Source organism: Grammomys surdaster, unplaced genomic scaffold (assembly GCF_004785775.1).
Source record: "Grammomys surdaster isolate TR1022 unplaced genomic scaffold, NIH_TR_1.0 279, whole genome shotgun sequence".
NCBI lineage: Eukaryota > Metazoa > Chordata > Mammalia > Rodentia > Muridae > Grammomys > Grammomys surdaster.
Window position 1 is genome coordinate 11699265 of NW_021604720.1, and position 16733 is coordinate 11715997.

General features: G+C 38.1%; 1 protein-coding gene across 1 annotated transcript in view; it reads right to left on the bottom strand.

The window, feature by feature from the left end:
- Catsperb (cation channel sperm associated auxiliary subunit beta) overlaps positions 1 to 16733 on the bottom strand; it is a 131108-nt gene that overhangs the window by 22126 nt on the left and 92249 nt on the right. Inside the window, exon 18 of the mRNA XM_028777243.1 lies at positions 998 to 1333. Coding sequence (XP_028633076.1) covers positions 998 to 1333 — 336 coding nt within the window. The remainder of the gene's footprint in view (positions 1 to 997; positions 1334 to 16733) is intronic.

A 16733-nucleotide genomic window follows, 5' to 3' on the forward strand; every position in this document is an offset into this window, starting at 1 on the left:
TGAGTGTGTGTGTGTGCATGTATGTGTGTGTGAGAGAGGCAGTGTGTGTGTTTGTGTCTGCATATGAATGCAGGTATTCACATAAGATTGTGCTCTTGGGAAGGTCAGAGGACCACTTGTGGGACTTGGTTCTTAATTCTCTTCCTCCACTATGTTGATCATGGTTCTCTGGTGGCAGTGTCAGTGGAAAGTGTTCTAACTTGCTTAACCATCTTCCCAGCACAGCTTCACAGGTTTTAAAATAATTATGTGAATATATAAAATATAGTATAATATTTTGTGTAAAAATTTTTGTCTTGAATTAAATACCTGAAATAGGGGCTGGAGAGATTGATTGCTCAGTGGTTAAGGGAACTTGACATTTTTGCAGAGGAACTTGGTTTGATTCCCAATATTCACATGGTAGCTTACAATATGTGTCATTGAGTTCCAGGGAATCTGAAATCCCCTTATAGGCACCAAAGTCAGACACATGGTGCAGATACATGCAGGCAAGACACTCATAGATACAAAATAAAAATAAACATATTCTTTAAAAATACCTAAGATAAATAATGCTGTAGCAAAGAAATTAAAGCTTCCTTTTAGAAGGACAACAAAAAAAAATCTATGCTAAAATATGACTAAAGTGTTTACTATGAATTTACCTTTATTTCCACATTTTTCCCTTTGGTTTTTTGAAACAGGTTTTTTTCTGGGCAACAGCCCTGGCTGTCCAGGAACTCACTCTCTAAACCAGGCTGGCCTAGAACTCACAGCGATGGCATGTGCCACTATTTGCCTGACTTATTTTAAAAGTGATTATTGTTTAGATTTTAGGGTGATAATAAACATTAAAAATGTGTATAAAACATTTAATATAGAGATTAGACTATAACCATAATTAGAACAACCACTGTTAGTAGTAAAATCCTAGCAATCAGGGAAGCCAAATTGAATATCAGAGTGTGTTTTATACTTAAGAAACAAGATTTTTTCTCAATAAAAGCAAGCTTACCTTTTGCCTTTGGTATAATCTTAAATTTATACTCTATTTTGTTTCCCACATCAATATACTTCACAAGATTAAGGGACATAAAATCAAGACCTTCTTCTTCAATCCAATAATTACATGGTTTTGAAGTCATGAGCCAGGCCTGTTCTCCAATTGTGCCAAAGTTGAATACAAACCAAGAACCTTTTGGAAACTTCAATGTTGAATTTATTGTTTGAGGCATAGTAGCCAAGGCTGAAGCAGTCCATTGATTCTTAATTTCTGTGATCAAGAAGCTACTATAGCCAGGTATTACCACAGACCTTTCTACATCTGAAGCTTTAAATGCATAGTTGGGATCTGAAGGTAATATAGAGAAGATATGACATAGAAGAAAAGAGTTAATGTTGATTAAGCAAGTGTAATCATAACTAACAAATATTTCATCTGGGTATTTAAAATAATGAGAATAGCCTCAGAACATTTTCCAAACTTCAGCTACAACTAAATTGCAGTATTTTATAGGCAGTTCATTAAGAATGTCATATGCAAAACTATCCTTTAATGTTTACAATCATTGTATAAAATTCTCAGCAGAAAGGCTAGAGAGATGGATCATTAGTTAAGAGCATTTGATGCTCTTCCAGAGGACCCAGGGCTGGTGTTCAAAATCTTCTGACTTCTACAGGCATGGATAGTCCACACACATACATGAAAGTAAAACATGTGTATCCATGAGCTAAAAGACATAAACCAAGACAAGATTTCTGTAGGACACACACACACACACACACACACACACACACACACACACACACACACAGGAGAACCTACCTCCTCTCCTCTCCCCTCTACTTCTTTATCTATCTCTCCTATCCTTCTTGTTCCTTTTTTTTTGTTCTTTGTGAATAATAAATACTTACACTTCATATGTAAAAGGTAAGCATTAGATTTCTTATGTGTATTTTTCATTTTGCTGCATGTATTTAAGTGTACCACAAACATAATGATGCTTTCAGAGAAAGAAAAGAATGTCACAATCCCCAACTAGAGATACAAATGGTTGTGAACTATGATCTGAGTGCTGGGAATCAAACCTGGTTCCTCAATAAGCGCATTGAATGCTTTTAACTGCTGAGCTAACTTTCTAGCCCTGGACTTCAAATTAGAGCCATACCATCAATCATGTCCCAGTAAAGAAAAAGGAGAAGACAGAGAAATATGATTCTGAGGCTCATCCTGTCCCTTGTGGCAATTAAAAATCCAAAATTTAGCCTTTTGGCCAGCACCTAGTGCCAAGGCAGACTGCTAGTTTATCTGCTTCCCTGAAGACAGCACAGCCTGAAGGCATCGCAGGAGTTCCACTGCATGCAGGGCAAATGACACCACAGGCTGAAGTCATCCCAGGTGCTCTGCTGCATGCAGGTCAACTGACCCAACAATCTGAAAGCCACCCTAGAGTTCTGCTGCACAAAGGGCAACAGACCCCACAGTCCAAAGGTCTCCCTGGAGAACATCTATACACAGGGCAACAGCTTGAGTGCTCCTCTGAAGACCCAACAGTCTGAAGGTCTCCCAGAAGATCTGCTGCAGCCAAGGCAAGAGATCAGCAGCTTCTCTGCCCCTCCAAAGACTCCACAATCTGAAGACCTCCAAAAAGAGCCACTGTAACCAGATCGACAGGTCACCAGCATACACACCCTGCTGAAGACCCTACAGTCTGAAGGCTCCACAGGAGGTCTGCCAGAGCCAGGGACACAGCCAGGGCTACAGGCCTACCAGGAGATCTGAAGGAATCCAGGGACACAAGAGGCAGGCTCCAGACAGAGATGCCCAGCTCAACAAAGACAAGGGATAACCAGATGGTGAGAGGCAAGCACAAGACCATAAGCAACAGAAACCAGTATACTTTGGCTTCATCAGAACCCTGTTCTCCCACCATAGCAAGCCCTGGATACAACAACATACCTGAAAATCAGGAAGCAGATCAAAAAATCCTATCTCATAAAGATAATAGAGTCCTTTAAGGAGGATATAAATAACTCACTGAAAGAAATACAGGAAAACACAGGTAGATAGGTAGAAGCACTTAAAGAGGAAAAGATAAATGCCTTAAAGAAATACAGGAAAACACAAACAGGCGAAGTAATTGAACAAAGTGATCCAAGACCTAAAAGTGGAAGTAGAAACAATAAAGAAAACACAAATAGAAGCAACCTTTGAAATGGAAAACCTAGAAAAGAGGTCAGGAATTACAGATGTAAGCATCACCAACAGAATGCAAAAGACAGAAGAGAAAAATCTCAGATGTAGAAGATATTTTATTTTAGAAAATATTGACACAACTGTCAAAGAAAATTCAAAAGATAAAACACTCCTAACTCAAAACATCCAGGAAATCTAGGATACAATGAAAAGACCAAATCTAAGGATAATAGGAATAGAGGAGAGGGAAGATGCCCAACTCAAAGGACCCAAAAACATCTTCAATAAAATCATAGAAGAAAACTTCTTCAACCTAAAGAAAGATATGGCCATAAATGTACAAGAAGCCTATAGAACACCAAATAAATTGGACCAGAAAGGAAAATTCTTTCATCACATAATAATCAAAACACTAAATACACAGAACAAACACATAATATTAAAAACTGCAAGAGAAAAGGGCTATATACCTTATAAAGTCAGACCTATAAGAATTATACTAGACTTCTCAACAGAGACACTAAAAGCCAGAAGAGCCTGGACAGTGGTCATGCAGATCCTAAGAGAACACAGATGTCAGCTGAGGCTACTATACGAAGCAAAACTATCAATCAATATAGATGGAGAAACCAAAATATTTCAGGACAAAACCAAATTCAAACAGTATCTAGCTACCAACTCATCCCTACAGAGGATTTTGGAAGGAAAAGAACAAAAGGAGGGTACCTACACCAAAGAAAAAAACAAGATATTAATCATCTCACAACAAAGCCAAAAGGAGAGAATCACATGCAGATAATGCCACCTATAAAAACAATCATAACATGAACTAACAATCATCTGTCTTTAATATCTCTCAATATTAGTGGACTCAACTCACCTAGAAAAAGACATAAGCCAACAAACTGGGTATGAAATAGGATCCAGGATTTTCCTGCATACAAGAAACACATTTCAATTACAAAGACAGACACTACCTTAGAGAAAAAGACAGAAAAAAGTCTTCCAAGCAAATGGTCCCAAGAAACAAACTGAAGTTGCCATCCTAATATTCAATAAAATAGAATTTGAATCAAAAGTTATCAAGCAAGATGAGAAAGGACACTTCATAGTTATCAAAGGAAAACAGCACCAAAAGAAAGTCTCAATTCTGAACATCTATGCGCCAAATGCAAGGGCACCCACATTCAAAAAAGAAACTTTACTAAAGCTTAAAACATACACTGAACACCACACAATAATAGTGGGAGATTTCAACTCCCCACTCTCATTAATGGACAGATCATTGAAACAAAAACTAAATAGAGAAATAATAAAACTAGTAGAGGTTATGAACCAAATAGATTTAACAGATATCTACAGAACATTTCACCAAGGAATACACCTTCTTCTCACAACCTCATGGTACCTCCTGTCATATAATAATCAAAACATCAAATGCACAAAACAAAAAAAATACTAAAAGCAGTAAGGGAAAAAGGTAAAGTAACATATAAAGGCAAACCTATAAAAATTACACCTGACTTCTCACCAGAGAGTATAAAAGCCAGAAGAGCCTGGATGGACATCATACAGACCCTAAGAGAACACAAATGCCAGCCCAATCTACTATACCCAGCAAAACTCTCAATCACTATAAATGGAGAAACTAAGATATTCCATGACAAAACCAAATTTGCACAATATCTTTCCATAAATCCAACACTTCAAAGGATAATTAATGGAAAACTCCAATACAAGGAGGGAGACTACAACCTAGAAAAAGCAAGGAAGTAATCTTCTAACAACTCCAAAAGAAGATAGCTACACAAACATAATTCTACCCCTAATAACAAAAATAACAGGAAGCCACAGTCATTTTTCCTTAATATCTCTTAACATCAATGTATTCAACTCCCCAATAAAAAGACATAGACTATCAGACTGGATACATAAACAGGATCCAGAATTTTGCTGCATACAGGAAACGCACCTCAGTGACAAAGGCAGACCCTACCTCAGAGTAAAAAGATGGAAAATAATTTTCCAACCAAATAGTCCTAAGAAACAAGCTGGAGTAGCCATTCTAATATCAAATAAAATCAACTTTGAGCCAAAATTAATCAAAAAAGATAAGGAAGAATACTTCATATTTATCAAAGGAAAAGTCTACCAAGATGAACTCTCAATTCTGAACATCTATGCTCCAAATGCAAGGGCACCTACATACATGAAAGAAACTTTACTACAACTCAAAGCACACATTGCACCTCACACAATAATAGTGGGGGATTTCAACACTCCAGTGTCAGCAATGGAGAGATCATGGAAACAGAAACTAAAGAGAGACACAATGAAATTAACAGAAGTTACGAATCAAATGGATTTAACAGATATCTATAGAACATTTCATCCGAAAACAAAAGAATACACCTTTTTCTCAGCACCTCATGGTCCTTGCTCCAAAGTAGACCATATATTTGGTCACAAAACTGTCCGCAACAGATACAAAAAGATTGAAACAATCCCTTGCATCCTATCAGATCACCACAGACTAAGGCTGGTCTTTAATAATGACAAAAACATTGGAAAGCCAACATACATGTGGAAACTGAACAACACTCTACTCAGTGATGACTTTCTCAAGGAAGAAATAAAGAAATTAAAGACTTTATAGAATTTAATGAAAATGAGGACACATCATACCAAAACTTGTGGGACTCCATGAAAGCAGTGCTAAGAGGAAAACTCATAGCTCTAAGTGCCTACAAAAAGAAACTGGAGAGAGCATACACTAACAACTTGATAGCACACCTGAAAGCTCTAGGACAAAAAGAAGCAAATACATCCAAGAGGAGTAGATTGCAGGAAATAATCAAACCAGGGCTGAAATCAACCAAGTAGATACAGAAAGAACTATACAAAATATCAACAAAACCAGGAGATGGTTCTTTGAGGAAATCAACAAGAGAGATAAACCCTTAGCCAGACTAACTAGAAGTAATAGAGACAGTATCCAAACTAACAAAATCAAAACTGAAAAGGGAGACATAACAGAAACTGAGGAAATTCAAAAAATCATTAGATCCTACTACAAAGGCCTATACTTAACAAAATTGGAAAATCTGGATGAAATGGACAATTTTCTAGACAGATACCAGGTACCAAAATTAAATCAGGAGCAAATAAACCATCTAAACAGTCCCGTAACCCTTAAAGAAATAGCAGTAGTCATTAAATTCTCCTCTCCCCCCCAAAAAAAAGCCCAGTACAAGATAGTTTTAGTGTAGAATTCTATCAGACCTTCAAGGAAGACCTAATGCCAATTCTCTTCAAACTATTCCACAAAATACAAACAGAAGGAACACTACCCAATTTGTTCTATGAAGCTACAATTACACTCATACCCAAACCCCACAAAGACCCGACAAAGAAAGAGAACTTCAGACCAATCTCCCTTATGAACATCGATGCAAAAATACTCAATAAAATTCTAGCAAACCGAATCCAAGAACACATCAAAACAATCATCCATCATGATCAAGTAGGTTTTATCCCAGGAATGCAGGGATGGTTCAATATTCGGAAATCCATCAATGTAATCCACTATATAAACAAACTCAAGGAAAAAACCACATGATCATCTCACTAGATGCTGAGAAAGCATTTGACAAAATTCAACATCCCTTAATGGTAAAAGTCTTGGAAAGATCAGGAATTCAAGGCCCATATCTAAACATAGTAAAAGCAATATACAGCAAACCAGTAGCCAACATCAAACTAAATGGAGAGAAACTTGAAGCAATCCCACTAAGATCAGGGACTAGACAAGGCTGCCCACTCTCCCTCTACCTATTCAATATAGTACTGGAAGTCCTAGCCAGAGCAATTAGACAACAAAAAGAAGTCAAAGGGATACAAATAGGAAGGGAAGAAGTCAAAGTATCACTATTTGCAGATGATATGATAGTATACTTAAGTGACTCCAAAACTTCCACCAGAGAACTCCCAAACCTGATAAACAACTTCAGCAAAGTGGCTGGTTATAAAATCAACTCAAACAAATCAGTAGCCTTCCTCTATATGAAAGATAAACAGACTGAAAAAGAAATTAGGGAAATGACACCCTTCACGATAGTCACAAATAATATAAAATACCTTAGTGTGAATCTAACCAAGCAAGTGTGTATAGCAACACCTGTATGACAACAACTTCGAGTCCCTGAAGAAAGAAATCGAAGAAGATCTCAGAAGATGGAAATATCTCCCATGCTCATGGATTGGCAGGATTAATATAATAAAAATGGCCATCTTGCCAAAAGCAATCTATAGATTCAATGCAAATCCCATTAAAATCCCAACTCAATTCTTCACAGAGTTAGAAAAGGAAATTCTCAAATTCATATGGAATAACAAAAAACCCAGGATAGCGAAAACTATTCTCAACAATAAAAGAACTTCTGGAGGAATCACCATCCCTGACCTCAAGCTGTATTACAGAGCAATAGTGATAAAAACTACCTGGTATTGGTACAGAGACAGGCAGGAAGATCAATGGAATAGAATTGAAGACCCAGAAATGAACCCACACACCTATGGTCACTTGATCTTTGACAAAGCAGCTAAAATTCTTCAGTGGAAAAAGGACAGCATTTTCAACAAATGGTGCTGGTTCAACTGGAGAACAACATGTAGAAGTATGAAAATTGATCTATTCTTATCTCCTTGTACAATGCTCAAGTCTAAGTGGATAAAGGACCTCCACATAAAACCAGATACACTGAAACTAATAGAAGAGAAGGTGGGGAAGACCCTCGAATACTTGGGCACAGGGGAAAAGTTCCTGAACAGAACATCAATGGCATATGCTCTAAGATCAAGAATTGACAAATGGGACTTCATAAAATTTCAAAGTTTCTGTAAGGCAAAGGACACTGTCAATAGGACAAAACGACAACCAACAAATTGGGAAAAGATCTTTACCAATCCTACATCTGATAGAAGGCTAATATCCAATATATACAAAGAACTCAAGAAATTAGACTCCAGACAACCAAATAACCCTATTAAAAAATGGGGTATAGAGCTTAACAAAGACTTTTCAACTGAGGAAACTCGAATGGCTGAGAAGCACCTAGAGAAATGTTCGGTATCCTTAGTCGTCAGCGAAATGCAAATCAAAACAACCCTGAGATTCCATCTCACACCAGTCAGAATGGCTAAGATTAAAAACTTGGGTGATAGTAGATGCTGGCGAGGGTGTGGAGAAAGAGGAACACTCCTCCATTGTTGGTGGGACTGCAAGATGGTGCAACCACTTTGGAAATCAGTGTGGTGGTTCCTCAGAAAATTGGACATAGCATTACCTGAGGATCCAGCTATACCACTCCTATACCCAGAAGATGCTTCAACATATAACAAGGACATATGCTCAACTATGTTCATAGCAGCCTTATTTATAATAGCCAGGAGCTGGAAAGAACCCAGATGTCCTTCAACTGAGGAATGGATTCAAAAAGTGTGGTACATTTACACAATGGAGTATTACTCAGCTATTAAAAACAATGAATTCGAGAGTTTCCTAGGTAAATGGATGGAAGTAGAAATTATTATCCTGAGTGAGGTAAGCCAATCACAAAAGAACACACATGGTATTCACTCACGGATTATTGGATATTAGCCCAGAACCTTGAAATGCCCAAGATTCAACTCACAGGCCACATGAAGCTCATGAAGAAGGAAGACCAAGTGGGGGTGATTTGCTCCTTCTTAGAAGGAGCAACAAAATACTCAAGGGAACAAATATGGAGACAAAATGAGGGACAGAAACTGAAGGAGGGACCGTCTGAAGACCAATCCACTTGGGTATCCATCCCATGTGCAGTCACCAAAGGTAGATGCTGATGTGGAAGTCAGGAAGTTGATGCTGATAAGAGCCTGATATAGATGTCTCCTCAGAGGTCTGTAAGAGTCTTACATATTCAGAGGCAGATGCTCACAACTAGCCATTGAACTGATCATGGGGTTCCCAATGGAGGAGTTAGAGTGAAGACCATTGGAGCTGAAAGGGTTTGTGGCCCCATGAGGAGAGCAACAATATCAACCAACCACAGCTCCCAGGGTCTAAACCACCAGCCTGGGAGCACTTAGGGAGGGATCCATGGCTTCAGCTGTATAGGTAAGAGCGGAGGGCCCTGCTGGGCATAGGTTGAAGAAGAGATCCTTGACCTCATGAAGGCTGAATGCCCCAGGGGGTGGGAATTTTAGGGTGGGGAGGTGGGAGTAGGGGGGTAGGTAGGGGTTACATCCGCAGAGAAGGAGGAGGAGGGGTGAGGGGATAGGGGGTTCCTGGGTGGTTGGGGGATGGGGTAAGGGGACAACATATGAAATGTAAATAAAACATCCAATAAAAAAATTTACTTTGAATACAAAAAAAAAAAAAGAATCAGCAAACCAAAAGCTAATTTTTTGAGAGAATCAACAAGGCAAATCCTTAGCCAATCTAACTAAAGGACCCAGAGGCAGTATCCAAATTAACAAAATCAGAAATGAAAAGGAAGACATAACAACAGAAATGGAAGAAATTTTAAAAATCATCAGATCCCACTACAAAAGCCTATACTCAACAAAATTGGAAAATCTAGATGAAATGGATAATTTTCTAGACATATACCACATACCAAAGTTAAATCAAGAGCAGGTAAACTGCCTAAACAGACATAGAAGTATCTATCTTCTAAAGACATAGAAGTAGTCATTAAAAAACTCTCAACCAAAAAAGGTCCAGATCCAGATGAATTAAGTACAGAATTCTACCAAACCTTAAAAGAAGACCTGATACCAATATTTCTTAAACTATTCCATAAAATAGAAACAGAAGGAACACTACCTAATTCATTTTATGAAACCACAATTACTCTGATACCTAAACCACATAAGGATTAAAAAAAAAAAGAGAACTTAAGACCAATTTTGCTTATGAATATCGATGCAAAAATACTGAATAAAATTCTCACCAACTGAACCCATTGACACACCAAAACCATTGTTCACCACGATGAAGTTGGATTCGTCCCAGGGATGCAAGGTGGGTTCAATATATAAAAATCCATTAATGTAATTCATTATATAAACAAGCTCACAGGAAAAAAAAATCACATAATCATCCCCTTAGATGCTGAAAAAAACATTTGACAAAATACAAGTCCCCTTCATGTTTAAAGTACTAGAGAGATCAGAAATTCAAGGCCCATACCTAAACATAATAAAGGCAATATACAGCAAACAAACAGCCAGTATAGAATTAAATGGAGTGATTCTTGAAGCAATCCTACTAAAATCTGATACAAGACAAGGATGCCCACTCTCCCTGTATCTATGCAAAATAGTACTCCAAGTTCTAGCTAAAGCACCAAGACAATAAAAAGAGATAAACAGATATAATTTGGCAAAGAAGAAGTCAAGGTAACACTATTTACAGATGATATGATAGTATACATATGGGACCCCAAAAATTCTACCAGAGAGCTTCTACAGCTGATAACCAACTTCAGCAAAGTGGCTGGATATAAACTTAACTCAAACAAATCAGTAGCCTTCCCTTATACAAATGATAAACAGGCTGAAAAAGAAATTAGGAAACATCACCCTTCACAATAGTCACAAATAATGTAAAATATGTTGGGTAACTCTAATGAAACACGTGAAAGATCTGTATGACAACAACTTTATGTCTCTCAAGAAAGTAATCGAAGATCTCAGAAAATGGAGCGATCTCCCCTGCTCATGGATTGGCAGAATTAACATACTAAAAATGGCCATCATACCAAAAGCAATCTAAAGATTCAATGCAATCCCCATCAAAATCCTAACACAATTCTTCAAAGACATCGAAAGAGCAATTCTCAAATTCATCTGAAAAAGCAAAAAACCCAGAATAGCAAATACAATTCTTAACAATGAAAGAACTTCTGGGGGAATTACCATCCCCGACCTCAAATTGTACTACAGAAAAATCATGATAAAAGCTGCATGGTATTGGTACAGAGACAGACATGTTGATCAGTGGAACAGAATTTAAGACTCATATACAAAACTACACACTTACGGACTCTGGATCTTTGACAAAGAAGCAAAAAATATACAATGGACAAAAGATAGCATCTTCAACAAATGGTGCTGGTCTAACTGGCAGTCTGTATGTAGAAAAATGAAAATAGACCCGTATTTGTCACCCTGCACAAAGCTCAAGTCCAAGTGGATCAAGGACCTCAACATCAAACCAGATACACTGAATCTAATAGAATGAAGAAAAGAACCTCGAACTTATTAGCACAGGGAGAAATTTCCTAAACAGAACTCCAATGGCTCAGACTCTAAGATCAAGAATTGATAAATGGGACCTCATTAAACTGGAAAGCTTCTGTAAGGCAAAGGACATAACCAATAGAACAAATCGGCAACCTACAGATATGGAAAAAAATCTTTACTAACCCCACATCTGATAGGGCGCTAATACCCATAATACATAAAGAACTCAAGAAGCTAACCATAAAGAAACCAAACAGCCCCATACAAAAATGAGGTTTAGAACTAAACAGAGAATTCACAACAGAGGAATCTGGAATGGCTGAGAAGCACTTAAAGAAATGTTCTAAGTACTTAGTGATCATGGAAATGAAAATCAAAATGAACCTGAAATTCCACCTTCCACCAATCAGAACGGGTAAGATCAAAACCTCAGGTGACAGCACATTTTTGTGAAGATGTGGAGAAAGAGGAACACTCCTCCATTGCTGGTGGGATTACAAACTGGCACAACCACTCTGGAAATCAATCTGGAAGTTCCTCAGAGAACTGGAAATGGATCTAACTGAAGATCCAGCTACATCACTCTTGGGAATATACCCAAAAGATGAGCCACCATGCCACTGGGGCACTTGTTCCACTATGTTCATAGCAGCCTTATTTGTGATAGCCAGAATCTGGAAACAACCCAGATGTCCCACAACAGAAGGATGGGTACAGAAATGTGCTTTATTTATACTATGAAAGACTATTTCTCTACTAAGAATGAGGATATCATAAGTTTTGCAGCAAGTGTATGGAACTAAAAATATTTTGTGAGTTGAGGTAACCCAGACCCAAAAGGACATGCATGGTATATACTCACTTATAAGTGGATATTGGCCAGAAACTACAGCATAACCATTCTACAATCCAGAGCCAAGGAAGCCAAAGAACAAGGAGGTAGGATGTTTGAATCTTTCTCAAAAGGGGAAATAAAATCAATATGGGAGGTGTATTTAGGGAGGGAAATCTGTGGGAAAGGGGATGAGGAGAAGAGCAGGGGGAGGGGATAAGTTATAGGGAGAGCAAGGGAGAGAGAATGGAAATCAGAGGTTGAAGCCAGGCAGGTGGCATCTCCAGGATGTACCAGAGAACTAGGATGGGGTGGGGGAGATCCCAGGTTGTCTATGGGGGTGACTACTGAGACTCTTAGCACTTGCAGATATGCATCCTAAAGTGGCCACTTCTTATAGCCATTTAGGACTCCCAGTAGAGGGATAAGAATAGCAATCTATTCACATAACCGTTGACCCAAAATACATGTCTTGCCTTTAAGATGTGCAGGGGCAAAAATAGAACAGAGAAATAGTGAACGGTCATCCATTGACTGGCCCAAACTGATACCCATCCTATGGACCAATCCCTGATACTATTAATGATACTCTGTTATGTTTGCAGACAGAAGCCTAGCATAACTGTCCTCTGAGAGGCTCCACCCAGCAGCCAATGGAAAGAGATGCAAAGAACCACAGACAAACATTAGATGGAACTAAGGGTGTCTTCTGGAATTGTTGGAGGAAGGATTAAGGGGCTCAAAGAAGACAGGGACACTACAGGAAGGCCAACAGTGTCAACTAACCTGGATCCTTGGGGGGTTCTCAAGAATCTGAATCACCAACCAAAGAGTGAGCATGGGCTGGACCTTCCCACCCCTGAAAGCCCCCACACATATGTGACAGATGTGCAGCTTGGTCTTCATGTGGATTCACCAACAGCTGGAGCAGGGGCTGGCCATGAATCTGTTGCCTGTCTGTGGATCCTATTCCCTCTAACTGGTCTGCCTTCTCTGGCCTCAGTGGGAGAGCATACACTTAGTCCTGCAGAGAAATGAGATGCCGGGGAGGGGATGGGTATTGAGGATTTATCCAGGAGGGTGTTCCTTCTTCTCAGGAGGAGGGGAGAGGAGAATGGGGGAAGGTTCCCTGTGGTGGGGGGTGGGGGAATGGGATGAGAGGGAGGTTCCTATTGGGATATAAAATGATGAAAGAAAAGAAAGGAAGGAAGGAAAGGAAGGAAGGAAGGAAGGAAGGAAGGAAGAAAGAAAGAAAGAAAGAAAGAGGCTAGAGAAAGGGAAGGAGAGACAGAGAAAGAGACACACAGACAGACACATACAGAAAGAGAGAGAGAAAGAGAGAGACAGAGAGTTGAGATAGTAGAGTTATAGATCTGGAAAGAGTTTGGGAAGGGGAACAAAATATACATCACATGTTTTTTTTTTTTCTCAATAGAAACAAACAAAACAAAATAGGTTCTTGCTGTGTAGCTGAGACTCACCCTGAATTCGTGGCTCTACTGTCTCTGAGTCCCAAGTGGTAGGGCTCAGGGGTGAACCACCAAGTGGCATTCAGCTTTATTCATTCTTTCTCTCTTTTTACCTCCCTCTTTTTGTACTGGAGCATGCTTGGCAGATGCAGGTTTGGCAATTGCATAAGTAATAGGAACCTAAAATTTAGGATGGTCTCCCACCTGGTGACTTGCCTTCATCTGGTTTTTCTGCTTTCCTCTATGGTTTGTCTATATTACCTGTCCAGTCACAGAAGACTTGGTGATCTTGTTCAAACTGTCACAACAGGTCATTTTCTAGCAAAACACTCTAATGTCTTCTCAGTTACTCAAAGTAAAATCTAAATCCATCATTAAATTAACAAAACTAATTATTTGTAGTTGTGTGTGTTTGTGTATGTGAGTATAGGTGTCCTCAGAGAGCAGAAGCATTGTATCCCTTGGAGTTGGAGCTCCAGGCTGTTCTGAGTACCTGGGATTGGTGCTGAGAACTGAACTTGGGTCTTCCAAAAAAGCAGTAAATACTTTATCATTGAGCCACCCATCTAGCCCCAAAACCTATTAACTTCTGTTGTGTATCTATCATTAATAATTAAAAATAGAAATGTCCTTTACAATAGAGATTCAAATACCTTTTGTTTTGTTTGTTTTCACTTTTCAGGACAGGGTTTCTCTGTGTAGCCCTGGCTCTCCTAGAATTCACTCTGTAGACCAGGCTCACATCAAACTCAGAGGTCTGCCTCTTCTGGTTCACAAATGCTGTGAGTAAAGACATATGCTACTACTGTCCATTTCAAATTTAGTTTTATTATATATGGCAAAATTTCCATAATTTTTGAAAAAAAAATTGACACAAGTTACCAGGAGCTTCCCGGCCTGGAGTGGGTTGAAAGGAGACACAGAGTAGAACTCTGTTGTATCTTTAATGACTGAGGGTCTCCAGATGTTTCCAGCTCTCTATACTGAATGCTAATGATAACTTCTAAAAAGTCCTAAAAACATTCTTCTTAATTCTGAGGCTTGAAAGCCACTGGTTTAGGGGATTAACATCTGTAATCTAATGTGGGGTGTGGGGGTGTGTAGATTAAATAATTTGGCCTTTGTTCTATCTGTGCAGGAATTGCATGGCTCTAACTTTCAACCTGTTAGTTGAAGTCACAGGAAGAAAAAAGGTCAATTTGAAAAGTGAATTTAGCATTTATTTCTAAGATGTAAAACATTTCCTATGAAAGCTCTCTAAGAAAAAGGGAAAAAGCAAAATGTTCATGATGATCTTAAGCAGGATAAGGGAAATTTGCACACTTCTTTGTCTTCAGCTCTCTATACTGAATGTTGATGATAACTTCTAAAAAGTCCTAAAAACATTCTTTCTAATTCTGAGTGTTAAAAGCCACTTATCTAGGGGATTACAGAATATATCATCACATGGTAAAAAGTTCATCACAAGTTTACACATAAATTCAAATCATAACTTGAATAAGAAGTTTACAATGGAGAATGTTTACATGTGTGTCCATTAGGAGTAATTATCTGGCTAAACATTCTTTACCTCTCAGCTTCAGAAGTCCATGGAAAGTTAAAAACCATAGCTAAGTTATTAGTGAGGTTTTGCATAGATAGATAAACCCAGTCAATATGTTATCTTCTGTCCTAGTACCTACAGTAAATCATTAGTTCCCTTTTTATGACCTTTGGTTAGTGACTTACAACGTCTTGGAATGTGCTCTGAGTAGTAGAATGTCTTCTTACTATTTAAAAGGCAATTAACTGGTGACATATGGGAGACTGGCAGACTTATCACTGCAGTTTTGACTATCAGAAAAGGATCTAATAAGCAGTCCCACTATAATAGAGCTTAGTAAATACTGATATAGTTTTAGGAATTCTTATAGGATCATCATTAAGAAATAAGACGTCATGTATTTGTCTATATAGCATCACTACAAGAGAGTACATCTTCCTTGTTTTGCAGAGATCTGCTCCAAAGGGTGGGCTAATACCTAGGGATTGTTGTATATGTGATAATAACAGGAAAAGCATATTAATATCAGGAATCTTTCCTAAAATGATTTTCTTCTAGGCCTTGCCTACCAGAGTTCTATCATAGATTTTAATCTAAGGTGAAGTCATCTCAGGAATATTACCTGCTAGTTATTAGCTTGTTGCCTACTGACAAGTCTCACTATCTATCCTTCGCTAGCTTGGAACTGGATATCCATACTAAATTGCCCTGAAACTTACAAAGATCTGCCTACCTCGGACTTTGCCTTTTAAATGCTAGGATTAAAGGTATTGCATCATCATTCCTGACCACTTTTTAATAAACAGTTTTAAAATATTTCATTCAAAATGTATTTTTGATTGACAAAAAAATTTTTCATTTTCTCCAACTTCTTTTGAGCACTGTTCAAAACAAAATAAGTCTCACTGTAATAAATAATAAAGACTACTTATTGAAAGTATATTAATAAAGTTGTAGGTATATTTTGTTACATTATAAACAACTGATCCTGTAACCTAAGTATCAGTAATCTTTGGTTAATTTCCAGTTGGACTAGAATTTGGTAATAAGGATAGAACTGAAATGGTAGAGTATTTGTCTAATATATACAAGGATTTAGGTTCAATCTTCCAGCAACACACACACACACACACACACACACACACACACACATCGACACATTCTCATACCCATCATACATATACATACACACATACATACATATACCTGCATCCACACATTCACACACACACATGCACATACACATACATAAACATGGACACATACATCTATGTATATTCTCACACACAAACACATACTCACATATATACAGATAGCCACAAATATACACACACACATATACACATATATACACAGACACACCTATATACACATACCACATACACATATGTGCACATATGTATACACATTCACATACACATT